Source organism: Cygnus atratus, chromosome 12 (genome assembly GCF_013377495.2).
Source record: "Cygnus atratus isolate AKBS03 ecotype Queensland, Australia chromosome 12, CAtr_DNAZoo_HiC_assembly, whole genome shotgun sequence".
Taxonomy (NCBI): Eukaryota; Metazoa; Chordata; class Aves; order Anseriformes; family Anatidae; genus Cygnus; species Cygnus atratus.
In genome coordinates this window covers 9,554,735-9,570,804 of record NC_066373.1, presented here as the reverse complement: position 1 = coordinate 9,570,804, position 16,070 = coordinate 9,554,735, and the positions used below count along the sequence as shown (strand labels likewise).

General features: G+C 43.9%; 2 protein-coding genes across 2 annotated transcripts in view; both read right to left on the bottom strand.

Moving 5' to 3' along the window:
- Positions 1-554: 554 nt before the first annotated feature.
- Positions 555-5,059, bottom strand: LOC118246425 (spermatogenesis-associated protein 2-like). The gene is made up of 2 exons (XM_035543500.2): positions 4,666-5,059; positions 555-2,811 (listed from the first exon to the last, which is right to left on the bottom strand). The coding sequence occupies exons 1-2, from the start codon at positions 4,984-4,986 to the stop codon at positions 1,306-1,308; spliced, it is 1,827 nt and encodes a 608-aa protein (XP_035399393.1). The 5' UTR covers positions 4,987-5,059; the 3' UTR covers positions 555-1,305.
- Positions 5,060-7,969: 2,910 nt separating this feature from the next.
- BEAN1 (brain expressed associated with NEDD4 1) overlaps positions 7,970-16,070 on the bottom strand; it is a 53,548-nt gene continuing 45,447 nt past the window's right edge. Inside the window, exon 6 of the mRNA XM_035543705.1 lies at positions 7,970-11,466. Within this exon, the coding sequence (XP_035399598.1) occupies positions 11,118-11,466 (349 nt within the window). The 3' untranslated portion in view covers positions 7,970-11,117. The remainder of the gene's footprint in view (positions 11,467-16,070) is intronic.

The window sequence follows — 16,070 nt, the reverse complement described above, 5'->3', positions numbered from 1 at the left end:
ACTGCTGTGATTTGGTGGAACTATGGACTGTGGTGCTTTATTAGCAAGTTAGGGCTATGCTTCATCTCTTCAGAAAGACCCTACCTGTATTTTGTTTTCCCTGTGTCAGGTTGCCCATAAGCTCCTAGACATGGAAAACACTGGTCCAAAACTCTGCTCAAAATGGGGCAAAGTAAAGATCTATGTTCTGTGCCAGATATCATGAAGACAGAAGCAATTGTGAGCAGGCCTGTCAGGGGAAGTTGGACATTTAAAGAGTGGCAGCTTCTCGCAGTAGATGTTAACAGTTTAAGGAAGGCCAGCAGTAGGGCAGTAATGGAGTTAAGATGCTCAAGATGGTGTATTTTCAAGTGGTAGTCTTCAGTTTCCTCTTGCAGTGTTTTCACATGTGTAAGCTGCTGTTAAATACCCTTATAGCTACAGTTAAGGTTAAAATGGGATGTTAAGTGTATAGATCCTGTAGTACTGGTGGTCACATAAATACTTACGAGACATCTTCATTTGTAAGGGATTTTTGCAGTTTTAAATTAGCGTTCTGAATATTTGACACACCATAAGATTTTAAAACACAGCTTTAATAACCCCCACAGGGAGGAAAATACATCTTAGAAAAAACAAAATGATTAGGAAGAACACACAACTACCTGAAAGAAGAGCGAGCAGGTTGTGGTGGGTTGACTCAGTGAGTAGCTAAGCACCTGCATATCTGCTTGCTCACCTCCCTACATGACAGGAACATAGGAAGAGCAAAAGCGAGAAACTTTCAGGTTGAAATAGAGGTTTAATAAGCGAAGGGAAGAGGGGAAGGAAGAAGTGATGCAAAGGCAGACAAAAAAAAACACACCACCTTCTGCTATCCCAGTTTTATTGCTAAGCATGATGTTACATGTTATATCTCTTTGGCTAATTTCAGTCAGCTGTTCCAGTTGTGTCCTCTCCCCATTTCTTGCCCACCCCCAGCCTACTCACTGGGGGTGGGAGGCAGAGTGAGGAAGAGAGAAGGCATTGGCGCTGTGCAGGCACTCTTCAGCAACAGCCAGAACACTGGGGTGTTACCAACAGTTTTAGCCACTACTCCTAAACATACCACAGTGCAGGCTGCTATCGAGAAAGTTAACTCCATACCAACCAGACCCAGTACAGACGTATTAATCTCTGTGTGCATGTTCACAATATCTGTTTCTCCCACTCAACACCATCCAAAGCTGAAGGCAGTCTTGCCCTGATGACAGGACTCCAGCAATTAGTTGTTCAAAAACTAATTGGGTTACCCTGGGGGTTATTACAAATAAAGCACTGTTAGAATCAAGTGTTCTGGCACAACATTCCTGGGTCACTTTTGTCAATAATGACGTAAGGCTCCTGGATTTCGTTTACTTTTGAATTACAGTTTTCCAGCTTTACTTCACTGGATTTGGGAGAGTCACAATCAGGCTGCAAGAGGTTCCTTCTACCCAGTGCACTGGTGGTTCTTCTGCTTGGAGACTGAACATTAATACTTCGTGGTGGAATGTAGGTGGGATTTGGGGGCTCTCTAATACGTCTGAAGCACTCACAAGCTGCGTGCGCATTAGGAGTATCCATTAATAGTCTCTTGCTATCAGACTCAGTAGTGGGATCCTCCACGCTCCCAGTAGTACAGCACAGATCTGAAGATGGCTCAATACATGCAGCTGCTTGGTTCTGCATTTGAGCATTGGCCAGGTATGTGCATTTTATTTTAGACTGATTAAATTCTCTTACATTCCTGTCACTTGTAGTTGCATATGATACTGACTGAGGTTGCCCAGTTTCCTCTATTGGATACATCAAATCTTCCTGAGTGTCCTTGACTTGTAGTTTTGTGAAGGTTAAAGACAGCTCACAAACTTCCTCTTCCTTAGTGACACCACAGTTTTGGACAGAGGCAATGCCCTTGTATGGCAGAGACTTCAGCTCATTGGGTTCGTCTGCAGGGTCTGGGTCTACACAATTTATGGCATCGTTAATTTTTGCTTCAATTGATTCTTCAGGCACTTCTTGAGCTTCGTACTCCAACGTGTTCTGACTGTCACAAGAGCTGTCAGCAAATATTGCAAAGGCTGGCGGACCGCTTGCTCCTGGTGAGAGTGGCACAGGCCTGATCTCATTTACAGTTGACTGTGCAGTGACTGCCAAAACACATTCTTCACTTAGACTGGCTCTTGGCTTTTTTTCAAAAGCTTTTGGAGAAAGATTCTCACTGAAAATAGGTGTCTGTCTTATGACAATGTCGCTATATTTGATCAAGAAGTCCTCGCTGTCTGAGCATTTGTCCGGAAAGCGTGCTGTGTTAATGATTTGCCTTTGGTGTTCCTGAAGCCTGTTAGTGGATTGAGTAACCGCTAACTGAGGCATGTCATCTTTGATCTTAAGATTCTCAGCAGCTTCAAAGGATTTATCGCTATTAGTTGAAGACTTCGGTTGCGTAGCAAGGCACAAAGATGTTTCTCTGTTTTCTTTATTTTCTATGTTTTCAGAGTCTTCTCTCTGGGGTGTCTGATCTTCTTTGTCCTTATTTCCATGATGCCAGTGCATTTGTGTTCTCTTCTGCAGGGTCTTCTCCAAATTGCCATGTTTTTCTTCATTTGTCATTTCGAGGATGGTTTCACACTCAATTCTTGCCAGGAATATTTCAAATGCAGTCTGCTTCGTTTCCTCATTGTTTCTCTTTCTGACAAGTGAAAACTCTGTTTCTGTTGTTGCAATGTAACCTATTTTCTCCAGTACTGTTTTTACTATGTCATCTGGGAGCACAGATTGAATATAGTAGACAAAATTACCGGTGAATGTCTGAAACAGAATGCAACAGTGAAAAACAGATGAACACTAGGGGGATCGGGAGATGCGTGAAAGACTCCCTAAAAACAAAACTACTTCAAAATCAGTTAAATCTTTTTAAAAACTATTTTCTTGGAAATTTGACTTTTGAATCAGTGAGACTTTTCTAAAAGCATTATTTTGTCAGCCTCTTGAGTGCTGTATCTGTGTTGTAGCATAATAATTTCAAAGTTATGCCAGTTTAAACCTGCCAAGATACTAGCCAAAAGCATCAATATTAAAAAAAAAAAAAGAAAAACCCCAACATTTTATTCAAACTAGAGAAATTCAGAAATGAGTCTTATGCATTCCACTGAAGAACGGAAGATTTTTCAACAGAAGATTCATGGAATCAATCACTGAGGTCTAATTTTTCCTAAGGCGAAAGACACAATGCACTCACTGTTAGTCATATTTCTTCATTGGTGACAAGAACGTACCATTTTCTTTCTCAGTGGTTCAGATTCTTGCTTTGACTTTACTTTCCCAAAATTAGGTTACCACTTCTCTGAAAGTACCCTTCTGAGCTGACACTATTCTAGGGGAGATATTGCTAAAACATGCTCTCTTCCCACAAGCTGCCTGCACAACATGACTTCTGTAAAATGCTGCTGCTGTGTAACAACTTAAAGTTACCATTTGCTCTGCTTTGGAGCCACCCAAGGCATAAGGCCTAGTTTGTAAAATCAAAGTGTTTTTTGGTTTTGTCATAAATCTTGTGATGGGAGAGACTATGTTTACCTAAGCATGACCAACTCCAGGTAAGTCAAGAGAATGGAACTAGGAATGCAGAGCTGACTTTCAGTCACAGTACTGTATTCTCTGGCTGCCCTTTGAGACCCGCTTACCTACTTCCTAATGCTAAGTGTTCTTCTCACAAGTATGACATCTTGGGGGAAACAATACTGCCCCCTAAAAAGGCTATTAAATTAAAATGCCACAGTATAACGTAGGGCTGAGCCTCAGTCTATTTTCAGGTAAGTTAACAGCGGCTTTCACTGCCCAGCCTCTGTTCTTTCTGGATGGAAAGAAATAAGCAGGCACTGGGGCAGGAGGGTGGCATCGGCGTGGGTGAGAGACGGAAGATACGAAGTATATCTATATCACTGTGGGTGAGACACAAAAAATATCAAGTATGTCTCCAACCAATAACTTCTATCAAACCTTTATGTACATAGACGCTGCTAGTTCTCCAGCTCGTGCCTTTCAGTACAATTACTTCAGGCCTTCAGTAGGATATATCTTGTATTTTGCATTACCTACTGTATATATTTTTTTCTAAATTAAACTTAAAATTTGTGTACTATAAAAAGCTGAGCCTGCTCACTGTAGACCTTAATATCTTACACTAATGCTTAGCCCTGTTTTAGGGAGATGAATGTGAAATGGTAATCTAGAGCTGTTTGAGAATCCACAGATGGGACCTAAGGGCAGGAAGAAAGCAAGAAATGGCTCTTCCTTGCCAGCATCTGGTGCTATAGGAAGGGAGATATATTTGCATTTTGGGTGTTTGGGAACTTTAAGTTCAGGTGGCTTGAGGATGTGTGCAAGGGGAGAGGAACAGCCCTGACCACCTAGGTGTGGGAAGCAGCTGTGTGTCTTCTCAGGAGTCCTCGTCCGAGGGCCTTTCCTTCCCTGCACCGGCTGCACTCACCGAGCGAGGAGGGGCAGAAACCCCACCTGTGCGGGGCGAGGCCAGCCCGGCCAGCTCCAGGCCTTCCCCTTCCCCAGCGCCTCCGTAAGCGGGGCTCCCCGGGAGGCCCCAGAGCCCCCCGGCAGGGCAGGGCCGGGTAAGGCCTCGCCTCGCCTCCCTCGGGGGCCTCCTACCTTCAGTGACCTGATCTCCTTCCTCCACGGGGACAGCAGCAGGTTGACGCAGAGCAGCTCCAGGACCTCCAGCGCCTTCAGCAGGTCCCTCAGGACGCCGCAGCCACCCCCCCGCTGCCCGCGGGCCCGCCGGCACCGCTCGGCCACGCCGCGCACGTCCAGGCCGCCCCGTCGCCGCGGCTCCAGCAGCCGGCGAGCCCTCGCCTTCAGGACGGCCTCGTCGCACGCCGCCAGCCGCCCCTCGGCCCCTCGGGCCGCGTAGTAGGCCAGGTAGTCCCGCAGCACCCGCTCCTCCTCCGCCGCCGCCGGCTGCTCCTCCATGGCGCCGCCCGCCCGCCGCCGCTGCCCCGCGGCGCCCCGCCGCCCGCCATTGGCCGCTGGCGCCCCGCCGCGTCACTCCGGGCAGGGCCGGGCGGCACGGCCAAGCCGAAGCGAAAAAGGCCCGGGGACGGCGCCGCCTTGCGGCCGCCGGGTAGCGCTACCCGCAGCCGGGGCGGAGCGGGCGGGCGGTGGCCGGGAGCGGGACGCGAGGAGGCGTCGCGGGGTGGCGGCGGCGTGAGGGAGGAGGCGGCACGTGGTGGCAGCAGCCGTATGAGGGACCGTGTGTCGCGAAATGGCGGCCGTGTGAGGGAGGGGGCGTCGTGAAATGGCGGCCACGTGGAGGACCAGGTGTCACGTGATGAGGGCCGTGTGAGGGACCAGGCGTCGCGAAATGGTGGCCATGTGAGGGACCAGGCGTCGCGAAATGGCGGCTGCATGAGGAACCAGACGTTATGTAATGGCGGCCGTGTGCAGGATGAGGCATCGCGCCATGGCAGATGTGCTATGCTTTCTCCGCGCTGAGGTGAGGCTCCTTCCTTTCCTGCTCCTCACCCTCGGTTCTAGCGGCCTCCCTGCAGCCTTCCCTGCTTCTTCCCCTCACCGTACCCCCAGTGCGATGCGTGGGGTGGGCTGGGAGGTGAGACCTGTGCTTGGATGGCTGCTGTGTGGAAGCTCTCTTCTCCAAAGGTAAGCATGTGGGGAAAGTAGGTGTGTGCCCTGTGCCCTTTGCACGCAGTCTCAGAATTTCTCAGCTAAATGGCTTGTGTCTTCTGCTGCCATGGCTGGAAAGGTTCCTGGGGTGGGCTGGAGATGGAGGTCCAGCAGCTGGGAAACAAGCCTGTCTTTGATCCAAAAAACTTCGCTCATCTTGGTTTTTGGAATCTGGATTTTACAATCACTTGTTATGGCTGCCACAATGCTGCATGCCTGTGTGATTTCATAAATTAGTGCCCGCATGGGCCTCCCATGACCTTAATTTCTGTTGTAGACCAGCTGGGCTGGTGTCTTTAGCTGTGTCTCCGCTGACCTGAGTTGCTGCGAGTGTGAATTTGACTTCATGTTTTTTTAATGACTCATCTTATTACAGATTGTCTTCATTACTCGATAGATTTTAGATAAATATCAGTCATACCGTTAACCACTGGGAATGCCTGGCTTCTCGTGATTAAGGGAAATCTCTGGCTAACTTGACCGTAGTCCCTCTATTTCTTGTCTTGCTGAAAGTGACTGTGCAGTGTTGCAAATAAACTGGTTTTCTCTCAGACTTTTTAGGCAAGAGGGCTTTCACAAAAACATATGCTTTTGATCGTCATTCCAAGTGAAATGTCATTAGGTAATACTTTTGCAGTATTTGTGTACCGATAATTGCTATATAAAAATTGCTGATTTAGCCAAGAGGGAAGAGGGGAAAAATCCCCCTACTACCACCACATGTTAAAATGAGGCCATCTGGCCATCTGCTGCAATGTCTGAGTTTCCTCCCCTGCCATATGTGCATGCATAGACAGACAAGCTTGGCTGTGCTATTAGTAGGGTGCCTGCAGGCAGCTCAGCTCTCTTCTTGCCATATGCAAAACTTTATTGACCCAAATGAGCGGGTCTGATTTTGTGTTTCTGCGCACCCGCTCCCATGGGGGGGCTTGAATTCTTTAATCTTTGCAGTTCTGTTTCACATATGGAGTAGTTGCATTTTGTTAGTCTGGTGCATTTTAAAAGGACTATACAGGGAATCTTGTTTTGTTGCTGTTTTTTTGTTGTTTCGCTTTTCAGTACAGCATTCTTGCATGTTTACTTAATATAGTAAGTACTGAGTTGTCTCATCTATCTAGTTGTCAGTGCATTGTTTTTCTCTGAATTCATTTCCTAGCATAGCCTCCAAAGATGTCTTGAAGGTCCTAATACTTCAAAAGCCTGTTCTCTGAAAGGACAGCTTGATCACTTCCCCGCTATGTGAGTGGTGCCGATGCCGTCACTGCCAGCAGGTTAGGGTACTTGCTCACGACTCAGGTGCCTGAAAGTCAGGCTGCAGTTCCCTGAGCTATGAGGTCTGTCATTTTGCTCCTCCTTCAATGGGAACTTTCAAATGTTTTGTGAATAAGTTTTGTTCTTTTCTGGGTGGCTGTCTTAATTTTGCTTGTTACTGATTTTATTCTCTTGAAAAAATGTAAGATCCGTGATAGGAGTAAAGCTATGATGAAATAATCTTATTTTTTACAGCTCTTTCACTGCTTCATTTGTATTTGTTTTGCTTGTAACTTTTTCTTGCTTTAAGGGAAGTGAGAAAATATATATGCATATGGAGCTGTCTGAAATCCAAGCTGTGAATTTATCGTATGCTTATGAGTTCAGTAGCCAGTGTTCAAACATACACTACTGTGAGCAGAACAAAAGGATAAATACTTGCTTGTATGATAACTTTAATTTAAGAGAGTCTGTGATTATAGTTTTTTGCAGAGCGTATTTCTCTAGACTGAGGGGGAATTTTTTGTCAGACTGTACCATGACCAGTTAGGTAGGTTTGATGTGGTTACTTGTCTTGCTGTGCTTAATAATGATCGGTGTAAAACTTTCCAGAAACATTGGCCTGTTATTTCGTGGCTTTTTCTCTTCTTTTCCCAGTGATATGTTGACATTTTACAGCCTCCTGACCTTAGTAATTTTCTGAGGTACGTATGGATGTTTGTGATGCTTCTTGAAATGCCCGGGAGCATCTCACTCAAAGGCAACAACTTTCTCTGCTGTGCTATTGCAGGCTCTTCCCCCTTTCTGCTTGTGCTTGTGCACACACAGCCTTGTCTCCTGGAGCAGGGGAGCCCTGAGTGCCCCACAGAACTGTGCCGGTGGCCGCTCCTTCCTGCGGCTTCTGACAAACGTGAAATCCCCGTGCAAGTGGCTGAAGCACAGTGGTGCTTAGTTGCCTTATCGACGGGCTGTGGCTAGTCCCAGTGTGATAGTGGTGCAATAAAAATCACAGAAGCTGTATCAAATGTGTGTATATTCTTTACTAAAGGTTGTCTGTAAAGAGCCATATACTAAAAATCGAAGCAAAACAGATGAGTATAGAAATACAGCATTGTTATCAAGTATCAAGAAACAGTACATCCAAACAGTTTTCTTTCTCACATTAACCATGTAATAGATGAAAGGCCTGCATTCAGCTTGTTTTTAGGATTGCCATTAAAATGATGCCAGAGTTGAGGATAAAATCTAAGAAGAGCATGTGAATTTCTTAAGAGTATAACTCACCTTCCATTAAATTTAGAAGATGCTGTTTATGGTATTGTCTGTTTGCAGAGGCGTATGGTTTGGATTTGTAAGCTTTTTCTCTCAACTTGGTTGGATATAACATAGAATTTTCTAGTCTTGATAATCTTTTTAACTAAGTTATTTTTGCAAGTGGTCTTGCTAAGGTATCACATTGTATCTCGAATTCACAATTTTTTTTTAAAGATGTTAGTTGATAATCAATGATGGAATGTGTGCATTTAGTGCTAACTTAGGAAAGTGCGATGTAATGGAAGTGTGTTCTGGTTGGCTTCCGCATCCCTGTGACAAAGAAGCTGGGATTGTCTGGCTGAATGAGTCCCGCTGTGACCTGGGTGTAGTGGTGTGCCGACTAGATGACTTTCTAAAGCAGTGTACCACAAGAGGGAGTAGATGGCTATTTGTCAGTAATGCTGCTACATGCGATCCAGATCGCAATACTGAGGATGTCTTAACTGTGTTCAAATCAAGAAGACTTGGATTAGTTTACTAAATTTTAGTGAAGCATTTCTGTCATGAGGTAAAATGCAACTCTCCCATTTTTATCAGAACCCTGCTTAAAATCAGCTTGTTTTTAAAAATCTTTTTTTTTTCTTTCCACATTTAGATAGCGGAAGGGCCTGAAATCTCTGTCAGGTGTAAAGCCAAACAGCTAGAAGCATTTCCCAGAATACATAGAAAATGTAAGCATTTGTAACAGAGTAGAGGCTTTAGAGGCTTGATTGTCAGACATGAAAAGCCCTCTGCTTGTCTTCGGAAGTACCGTCAGGTTTGCTGTACAGGTGGAAGAGACAGTTTTTGTTTTTGTTTTTTAAAAAAAAGTCACATTTGCTTTCTAATATTAATTAATTCCTTCTCTAGTCCCTGCCAGCAGCCTGAAGTGGGCATGGTCTGGTCCCAGTGTCTTACCCTGTTCTAGGCAGGTCTCCAAGAGCTGCAGGAAGACAACTATGGAAGCATGTGGTATTCTGCATAAATAAACCTCTGCACCTTCCTTCACTTTTTATTTTCCTGCCAATAGAACTGACTGGTAGCCTTCTGTGTTGATTTTCTTTTCTGTCCGTAATGGTGTAGAGTTTTGTCTCTCTGATTGCAGGGTATTTTGCATGCCACACAACTATTTCCGGTAGTACTTTATACAGAAGAATGGTTCTGTCTGGTAAAAATACGAATGCTGAATAATTTAGCCTAGATTCTGGCAATACCTGCCAGTATGTTTTGCAACGCAAAATGGTGAATTTTTGTTGTTTTGGGTATAGTATGTTGAAAATTTTGGAGAACTGCAAATGATTTCTGTTGTTTTAGCAAAATACAGATTTACTCTTATCAGCTTAGCAAAAAATATGTACTTACCTTACCCTATCATTGCATATGACTCAGCAATGATATAATTCATAGAGCAGTAAGAATCATGTAATTACTTCCCATCTAAGTATTAATTATATTTATGTCGATCTTTGGAGTGTTGAGGAATGATTACTGTTGAAAATTATTTTGTATTTACAGAAAATCTAAGTGCAGTTTTCATAATTGGAATGATGCTTCCTTTTAAACACAGTTGTACATGTACCATGCTCCTTTTAACTTTTCCTTCATTGGGGGTAACAAACTGAAGTCCATTTTATCAGTGTAAAAGTTAAACATTTTTTTCAGTGAAAATACCCGTAAAAGATTTAATGGAGATGAGCCCCTGATAGCTCTGCTAACTAGTGCTGGTTGAAGACACAGCTTAGTCCTTAAATGTAGACAGGATGCCTGTGTACCGTGCAAGATTAAACTCATGCCTGCAGTTCTTTCTGTTGTTCCTGCCAGCATGCATCTGCAACTTCTGTGCATTCATCAAATGGATGTGTGAGAAGTCCAGGTCTATGAACAGAGACTAGGTTTATGAGTAGCAAAATCTCAGTGAAGAGGATTGTGTCTAACAGAAAAAGTTTCTGTACAAAGTGAGAATCTCTGTTATTGTGACTGCTGAGTGCAGCATCTATTATGTACATCCCACTTGCTCAATTTCTAGAGGTCAAGGTCCTTTTTTTAGTGCTACAGGCTCCTAACTGAAAAATGAGTTAGTGCCTGAAAATGTAGTCGTGCATGATGGGAATTGGCACGAAGCATCTTCTGGGCTTCCAGATGCTGCCTTTCCTTAGCTACATCAAGTCCCTGTGAAGGGTGCCCAGCTCCCAGGCTGCACACAGCTGGTGCACAACTTGGTGGGTAAAGCCAATTGGTGTGTGAGGATCCATTGCCACCTCTCCATCGCTTGCCCGTTTACAGCAGGCTTTGGTACTGGCCAGGCTTTCTGAAGGAAAAATGTATCAAAATACTCTGCTTCTTTTTGTTTGGCTCCTACGCAGTACTGCTAATCATGTTTTGCAGGCAGTGTTCTGTCTCTGTCTACTGAAATACATATTTAGACAAAGAATTTTTTAAAAAATGCTTTGTTGCCAAGACATTGAATGAAATGTACTAATGACACCTACAAAGACAACAAAATGCTCTTCTTTTTCCTTCTGCTCTACAGCATGCGAAGTATCATAAAATCAACAAGTTAGCTTGACTGGATAACATATATCTACACCGAGAGGCTAATTTCAGTGTCATTGGAAATGCTTCAAAAGGTCGGATGCGCTGCTTGTCACTGCTGCTTTTTTATGCTGTGTGATGCCATGGAACACTTTGAAGCACAAAGAGGGAACTTTAGGTAAACTTTCAAAATTCACTGTAAAAAATAAAAAAGCAATCCCATTACATCCCTTTTTAAAGATATAAAATAGGTAAAACTTTCAGAGGTTTTATTCTTCCATTTAAATGTTTTTTTTTCTCAGCCTGAGTTCTTCAGAAAGATGGAAGGAAAAAGCCACTTTCATTCACATGATTTGGTTCAGAACGGTCTGATAGTCAGTGGGAGAATTTTTCAGTACTTCCACTGGAACCAGTGGGATGGGGATGTTCTGTTCGCACACCACTGTTTCGTACAGAGGAGCAGCCTCCAGAGTGAGAGACGACAAAGAGATGGATGAAATGGGCTGCTGCAAGTCCTGCAGCCTGACTGCGTAATTTGCAGCCTGTCCTGTAGTCCCAGATGCTTCTTCCTCTTCCAGGCTAATGTTTATAGATATTTCATTTCCTTGACAGGGGTCCGTAAGAGAATAGGGGGGGGGATCATCTGTGGGAATATACATTTGTGTTGCTCCTGGCCCCACGCATTCATCGTAGCTGCAAGACAAACAAATTTTTCATTAGATTCCTGTGAAAAATGCCACAGTACATCATTTTCAGCATAACAGAGGCAGGTGAAGTGAGAAGAAAAGGATCATCTGGTGTTTTGTTCCTCAGCCCACAGCCTTGCTTGCCCTTGCCATGTGAGACACTGAGAGCACCAGACTTAAAAGCACATCTCCCAGTACCTGAAGATAATGCCAGAGGTCTCAGTGACGGCTCAGCCCCCTGTCCTTCTGCAGGAACCGCAGCCGCGGTAGCAACACGCTGGGGGATGAGCCTCGCTGCTGCTTATGTGGGAGCCAGGGGAGCACGCTGCTGGCACCAGTCGCTGCCGGTGCGCACAGCGGGATGCAGTCCCCATCTCCGCTCTTTGTGTCTGGCAAGGTCAGAAATGGGGGAGGCAAAAGAAGTGGTGGTGCCGTTTTTACGAAAGATAGGTATGGAGAGCCTTAGATGGAATATCACATCAAATCCTGTCTTCATGACTCGCAGGTCTCTGGGACATCCTTCCTCGCTGTGCTCAGCCAGCCGTTATGTGCGGTGGGCTGTCTGGATGGCAGATCTGTGCTTGCAGGGACAGCAGGATTGCTTGCGGAGGTGCAGAACTGTGATGAATAATCTTGACAGACTCATGCTGGCCATTCTGAGACTCAGCAGACTCCTCATCATGTTCCTCTCAGGAGGAAAGCAAGAAAGATTGATCTGCGGGATTTCCACGAGGAGCCAGCTCATGTCTGCCCAGGCTTTGTGCTTCTGTCAGTGGCATCAAGCGAGAGCCAGGGAGCTACTGCCTCCTTGCTCCACCAGAGTGCTCAGCCCTGGCTGCCCTGGGGCGAATGCAGACAGGCAGATCAGGATTGGAGCATGGGCTGTGCAGCCTAGCGAGGCCTGAGAGGGAAAAATAATGAGCCAAGATGGACCAGTGTGTCTTAGTGCTTGTGTTTTCCCATGTCTTATGGTGCAGGAGGGCGCTGGGAATGGTCCCGGCCAACGTGAGCACCGTACTGCGCTGGCGCTGCTCAGCCCTCCGTGCAAATTGTGCTGTGGCCCCACAGGAGCCAGGCAGGCTTGGTGCTCAGCCAGAACTGGTGATGCTGGTTTGTTATCTGGGTGCTCTGCCACCTGGCTACCCTAGCATCACCTGCTTGTCTGCGAAATAGAGCTGCCTCTGCTACCCAACCAGCCCAGGTCTGGTGGTCTGAAGGGGCGTCCTGTGCTCTGAGCTCACTGGCTATGCAGGCAAAAGTGAGGAAGAAGCATAACATCGTGTTCCTAAATGCTGGACCTGCTTTATTTATGGCTGCCTTGTTTACAATTTTCATGATCACTTTTAATTGGATTCTGAAGAGGACATACGCATGTTCTGAGAGAATACACGCACACAAAACCAAACAAAAAACTACCACTGGAAAAACACAAAACCTTCTCCCAGTCAGCTGACCTGAAAAACAGTTCTGCTGGAGCCAGGCAAATTAAGAATCCATTTCCTCAACCACACTAACTGCAGAACTATTAAGATCTAGGATACTTCCTGCAAGATGGGATATTTAGCATATGTCTTACCAGTAGACTGCAGGCAGTCATTCTGCCCCCTGTAATTGCATTACTGCCAGGCTAAACCCAAGCTAATAAACCCTACTTGCAGATTGTAAGTGACTTGTAACAGGGCAGCTCTCATCAGTTGCAGAGAGCTCAAATCTACTGAAATCAACCATGGAGACCCTGCTTTAGAAAAACACTCGGTCCTGCGGCACTCGTTCATACCTCTCCCTCAGAGTGCTCCTGTTGTTTTTGATGGTATTGTTCCCAGTGTGGTTGATGAAAGTGGTTTTGGGGGCAGGGAGAGAAATCTTTGGGTAAGAAAGGGAAATCTTAGCACTAGGTTACTAAATAGCCTGAATATCCAGAATTGTTTTTAAACTACCTCCTCCCCAATCTTATTTTTATGTTCATGGGGACAATGGTTTTAAATCCAGATTTAAAATTCTCATGGTATTTCAAACTGTAACTCTGCTCTGAAGACCCTAAGGTGGCTAGATACTTCAAAATCAAATCTCAGCAGGTAGAAGGTTAAATTGTTTTTATGTAGCACATGGAAAAGATTTGAGTCCCTCACCAGCTAAGCACACTGAAACTTTCAAGCGTACCTGTTACTCTTTTACTTCAGTCAAAGACTGAGGAGCTGATGCCCCAAACTCAATTCTTCACAAACTCAGAGTAAAGGAAAAGCCACTCTTTGCAGAATTACTTACTCTGAACTGCATCTTTACTTAATTTCTGTTTTACTGACCTAAAGCCCAGTGAATTTATTTGAAATCTTTCCACCAGTTTTGACTGACTTAATCAGGCTAATGAAGAGCACTACTGGGTCCTGTTACCATAGCAAAAGAGGGAAAAGAATTTTGGTTTTGGAAAGCCCACAGGAATGTGAGTTCCAAGGTGGAAACTCTGGCATCCCTTTTCTGAGACACAAGAGGGAAGAAATTTGTCTGTCTCCTGATTCTGGCCCAGGCCCAGCACAAGGGAAATCTGCCACTGGCTTAAAGGAGAAATGGGCACAGTATGAACCTTCTGCTTACTGCTCTTACCTGGTCATCTGCATGGTGCTGCTAAAATGCTTGGTGCAATAAATAGCAAAATGGCCTTTTGTGAAGGAGGCTTTTAAGCATCAAGACATGGCTAGGAAATTACGGAGTTCAAGACCTGGCATTTTGGTGTTTTATTCTAAATATCAATATATTAGTGTTAGGGTATTTTTTCTTAATATAGGTGATGGATAAAAAATAAACCTTTTTCTCCAGACTCCAATGCAAGTAATGCTCTCCCTCATCATTTCTGGCAGTTAAGTTTACATCCTAAAAGTCTTATAAGACAGTAAGGAACACAGATTTTTCAAATAAGTAACTTTTTAACACCTTCATGGCTATATATACAGATCATTCTCTCCTTCAGAGTCCATAATATGTAAGCTGGTCTTTACCCGATCTTTTTTTATTAGAGGATTCTAAGAATGTATTATAAGAAGTAATACACAATTCCATAGGTACTCACTGTCCACGTATGTTAATGGTTGGAAAAATCATTCCTCAAAAGATTTAAAGGATCACTTATAAAAATTCTAATAGCAATCATTTCTTGCAGTTGATTGCCACGTACAGATGTGAGTGATACTAGACTAAATCCTCACGGCTGTCTTAAAAATTAAGTGTCATGTTTGAGAGGAAGAGGTGACTAGACCTCTTGCAAAAATATGATGATTGTTATGTTTTATCTGAGATTCAGTTCTGCAAAGTTATTGTACACGTAGAAACTAGCTAATGCTTGATGTTCACTACAGCAGTCACAAGGAAGCTCCTTTTAAACAACTACAAAAATGTTTTTGGAAAGTATTACGTTACTGTAACTTAGCAATGGACCACAGGAGCTTGTTGCACTGCATCTTGTGAATATCATCCATCTCTTTTTGAATCTTAAAAAACCTCCTTGGTTACAGTACTTGTGGTGAATTCACTTTATTATTTTTTAGTCGTGAGGAGGAAGGGGTTACTGACATGGAGGTGTTTTGTTGTCTATATTTGTTTGCCTTGTTTCCTGTCAAAATAACTTAATTGTCATCGCAGACTATGCTATTGAATTTTTAAGGGATAACTATTCTAGGAAAGGGAAGGAAGACTGATATCTGTTAATGCCATCATGCTGCATGTAAATATGACCCGCAAAGAGAAGAGTGTTACTTAAAAAATCCAGCAGATCTTCAGGCTGACCTTGTTGACTCGGAATGTTTGGAGGGAGTGAAATAACTTCATGAATTTGTCAGGTCTCATTGCAGTAAGAATTAGGATGGGTTTGTTGCTAAGGAAACACAAAAGAGCTTATTTAACTAGCTGTCATTCATAAATTATGACCTACTGTCTGGGGAAAGAAAGAGTTTCTACTTACGGAATTTTTTGAGTTGCAGACAGTAGCTAGTGAATAAAAGACAAATCGGGGGAATGAAAAATTCTTCTGTGTGAAATAGATGTCTTTTTGTTTACTTCATTCATCTGGTATATGTTGTGAGTCCATGAAAATTGCTCCTGCATTGTTTCCATTTTATTGATGACCTACTGTCTTTTAATAATGGTAAACACTAATCTTTTCCTGGAAAATGCATGTGCTGACAGGTTTAAACTATGATAAAACACCACAAAGGATGTTTATGTGATGGTGTTGCCTGAGAAAGAAAAGCTGAAATTAGAACAAATGTTCTGTAACTATTTAAAGGAGAATCAAAGCAATGTGTTGGATGTGTTCGATAACAATGTAAGTAGTTCAATAGATGATGCTATCTCTGATCCCGCAGCCTGCCAACAGCTGGGTTTGTAGGACAGAAGCCTGGAAATGTCAGTGTTTTTTCTTAGATAATACTTATGTTTTGGTTATCTGTAACTACCGAGAGAAAACATTACCATTTTTGCAGAACTACTCTTACAGTGACATATGTCATGAGGCAGCATATTTTCTTAGGTTTATTTTTGATATCAGCAGTTTCCATGAGAGATATTAGGTGCATTTACTAACTGTATTTTAACTTCTGCATGCTTTGTTAGTGATTTATT

Bases quoted from the DNA above. Each gene is read 5' to 3' on its own strand.
- LOC118246425 (XM_035543500.2), bottom strand. From the start codon at position 4,986: ATGGAGGAGCAGCCGGCGGCGGCGGAGGAGGAGCGGGTGCTGCGGGAC. The intron at 2,812-4,665 runs GTAGGAGGCCCC...ATTCTGTTTCAG, and splicing joins AGGAGATCAGGTCACTGAAG to ACATTCACCGGTAATTTTGT.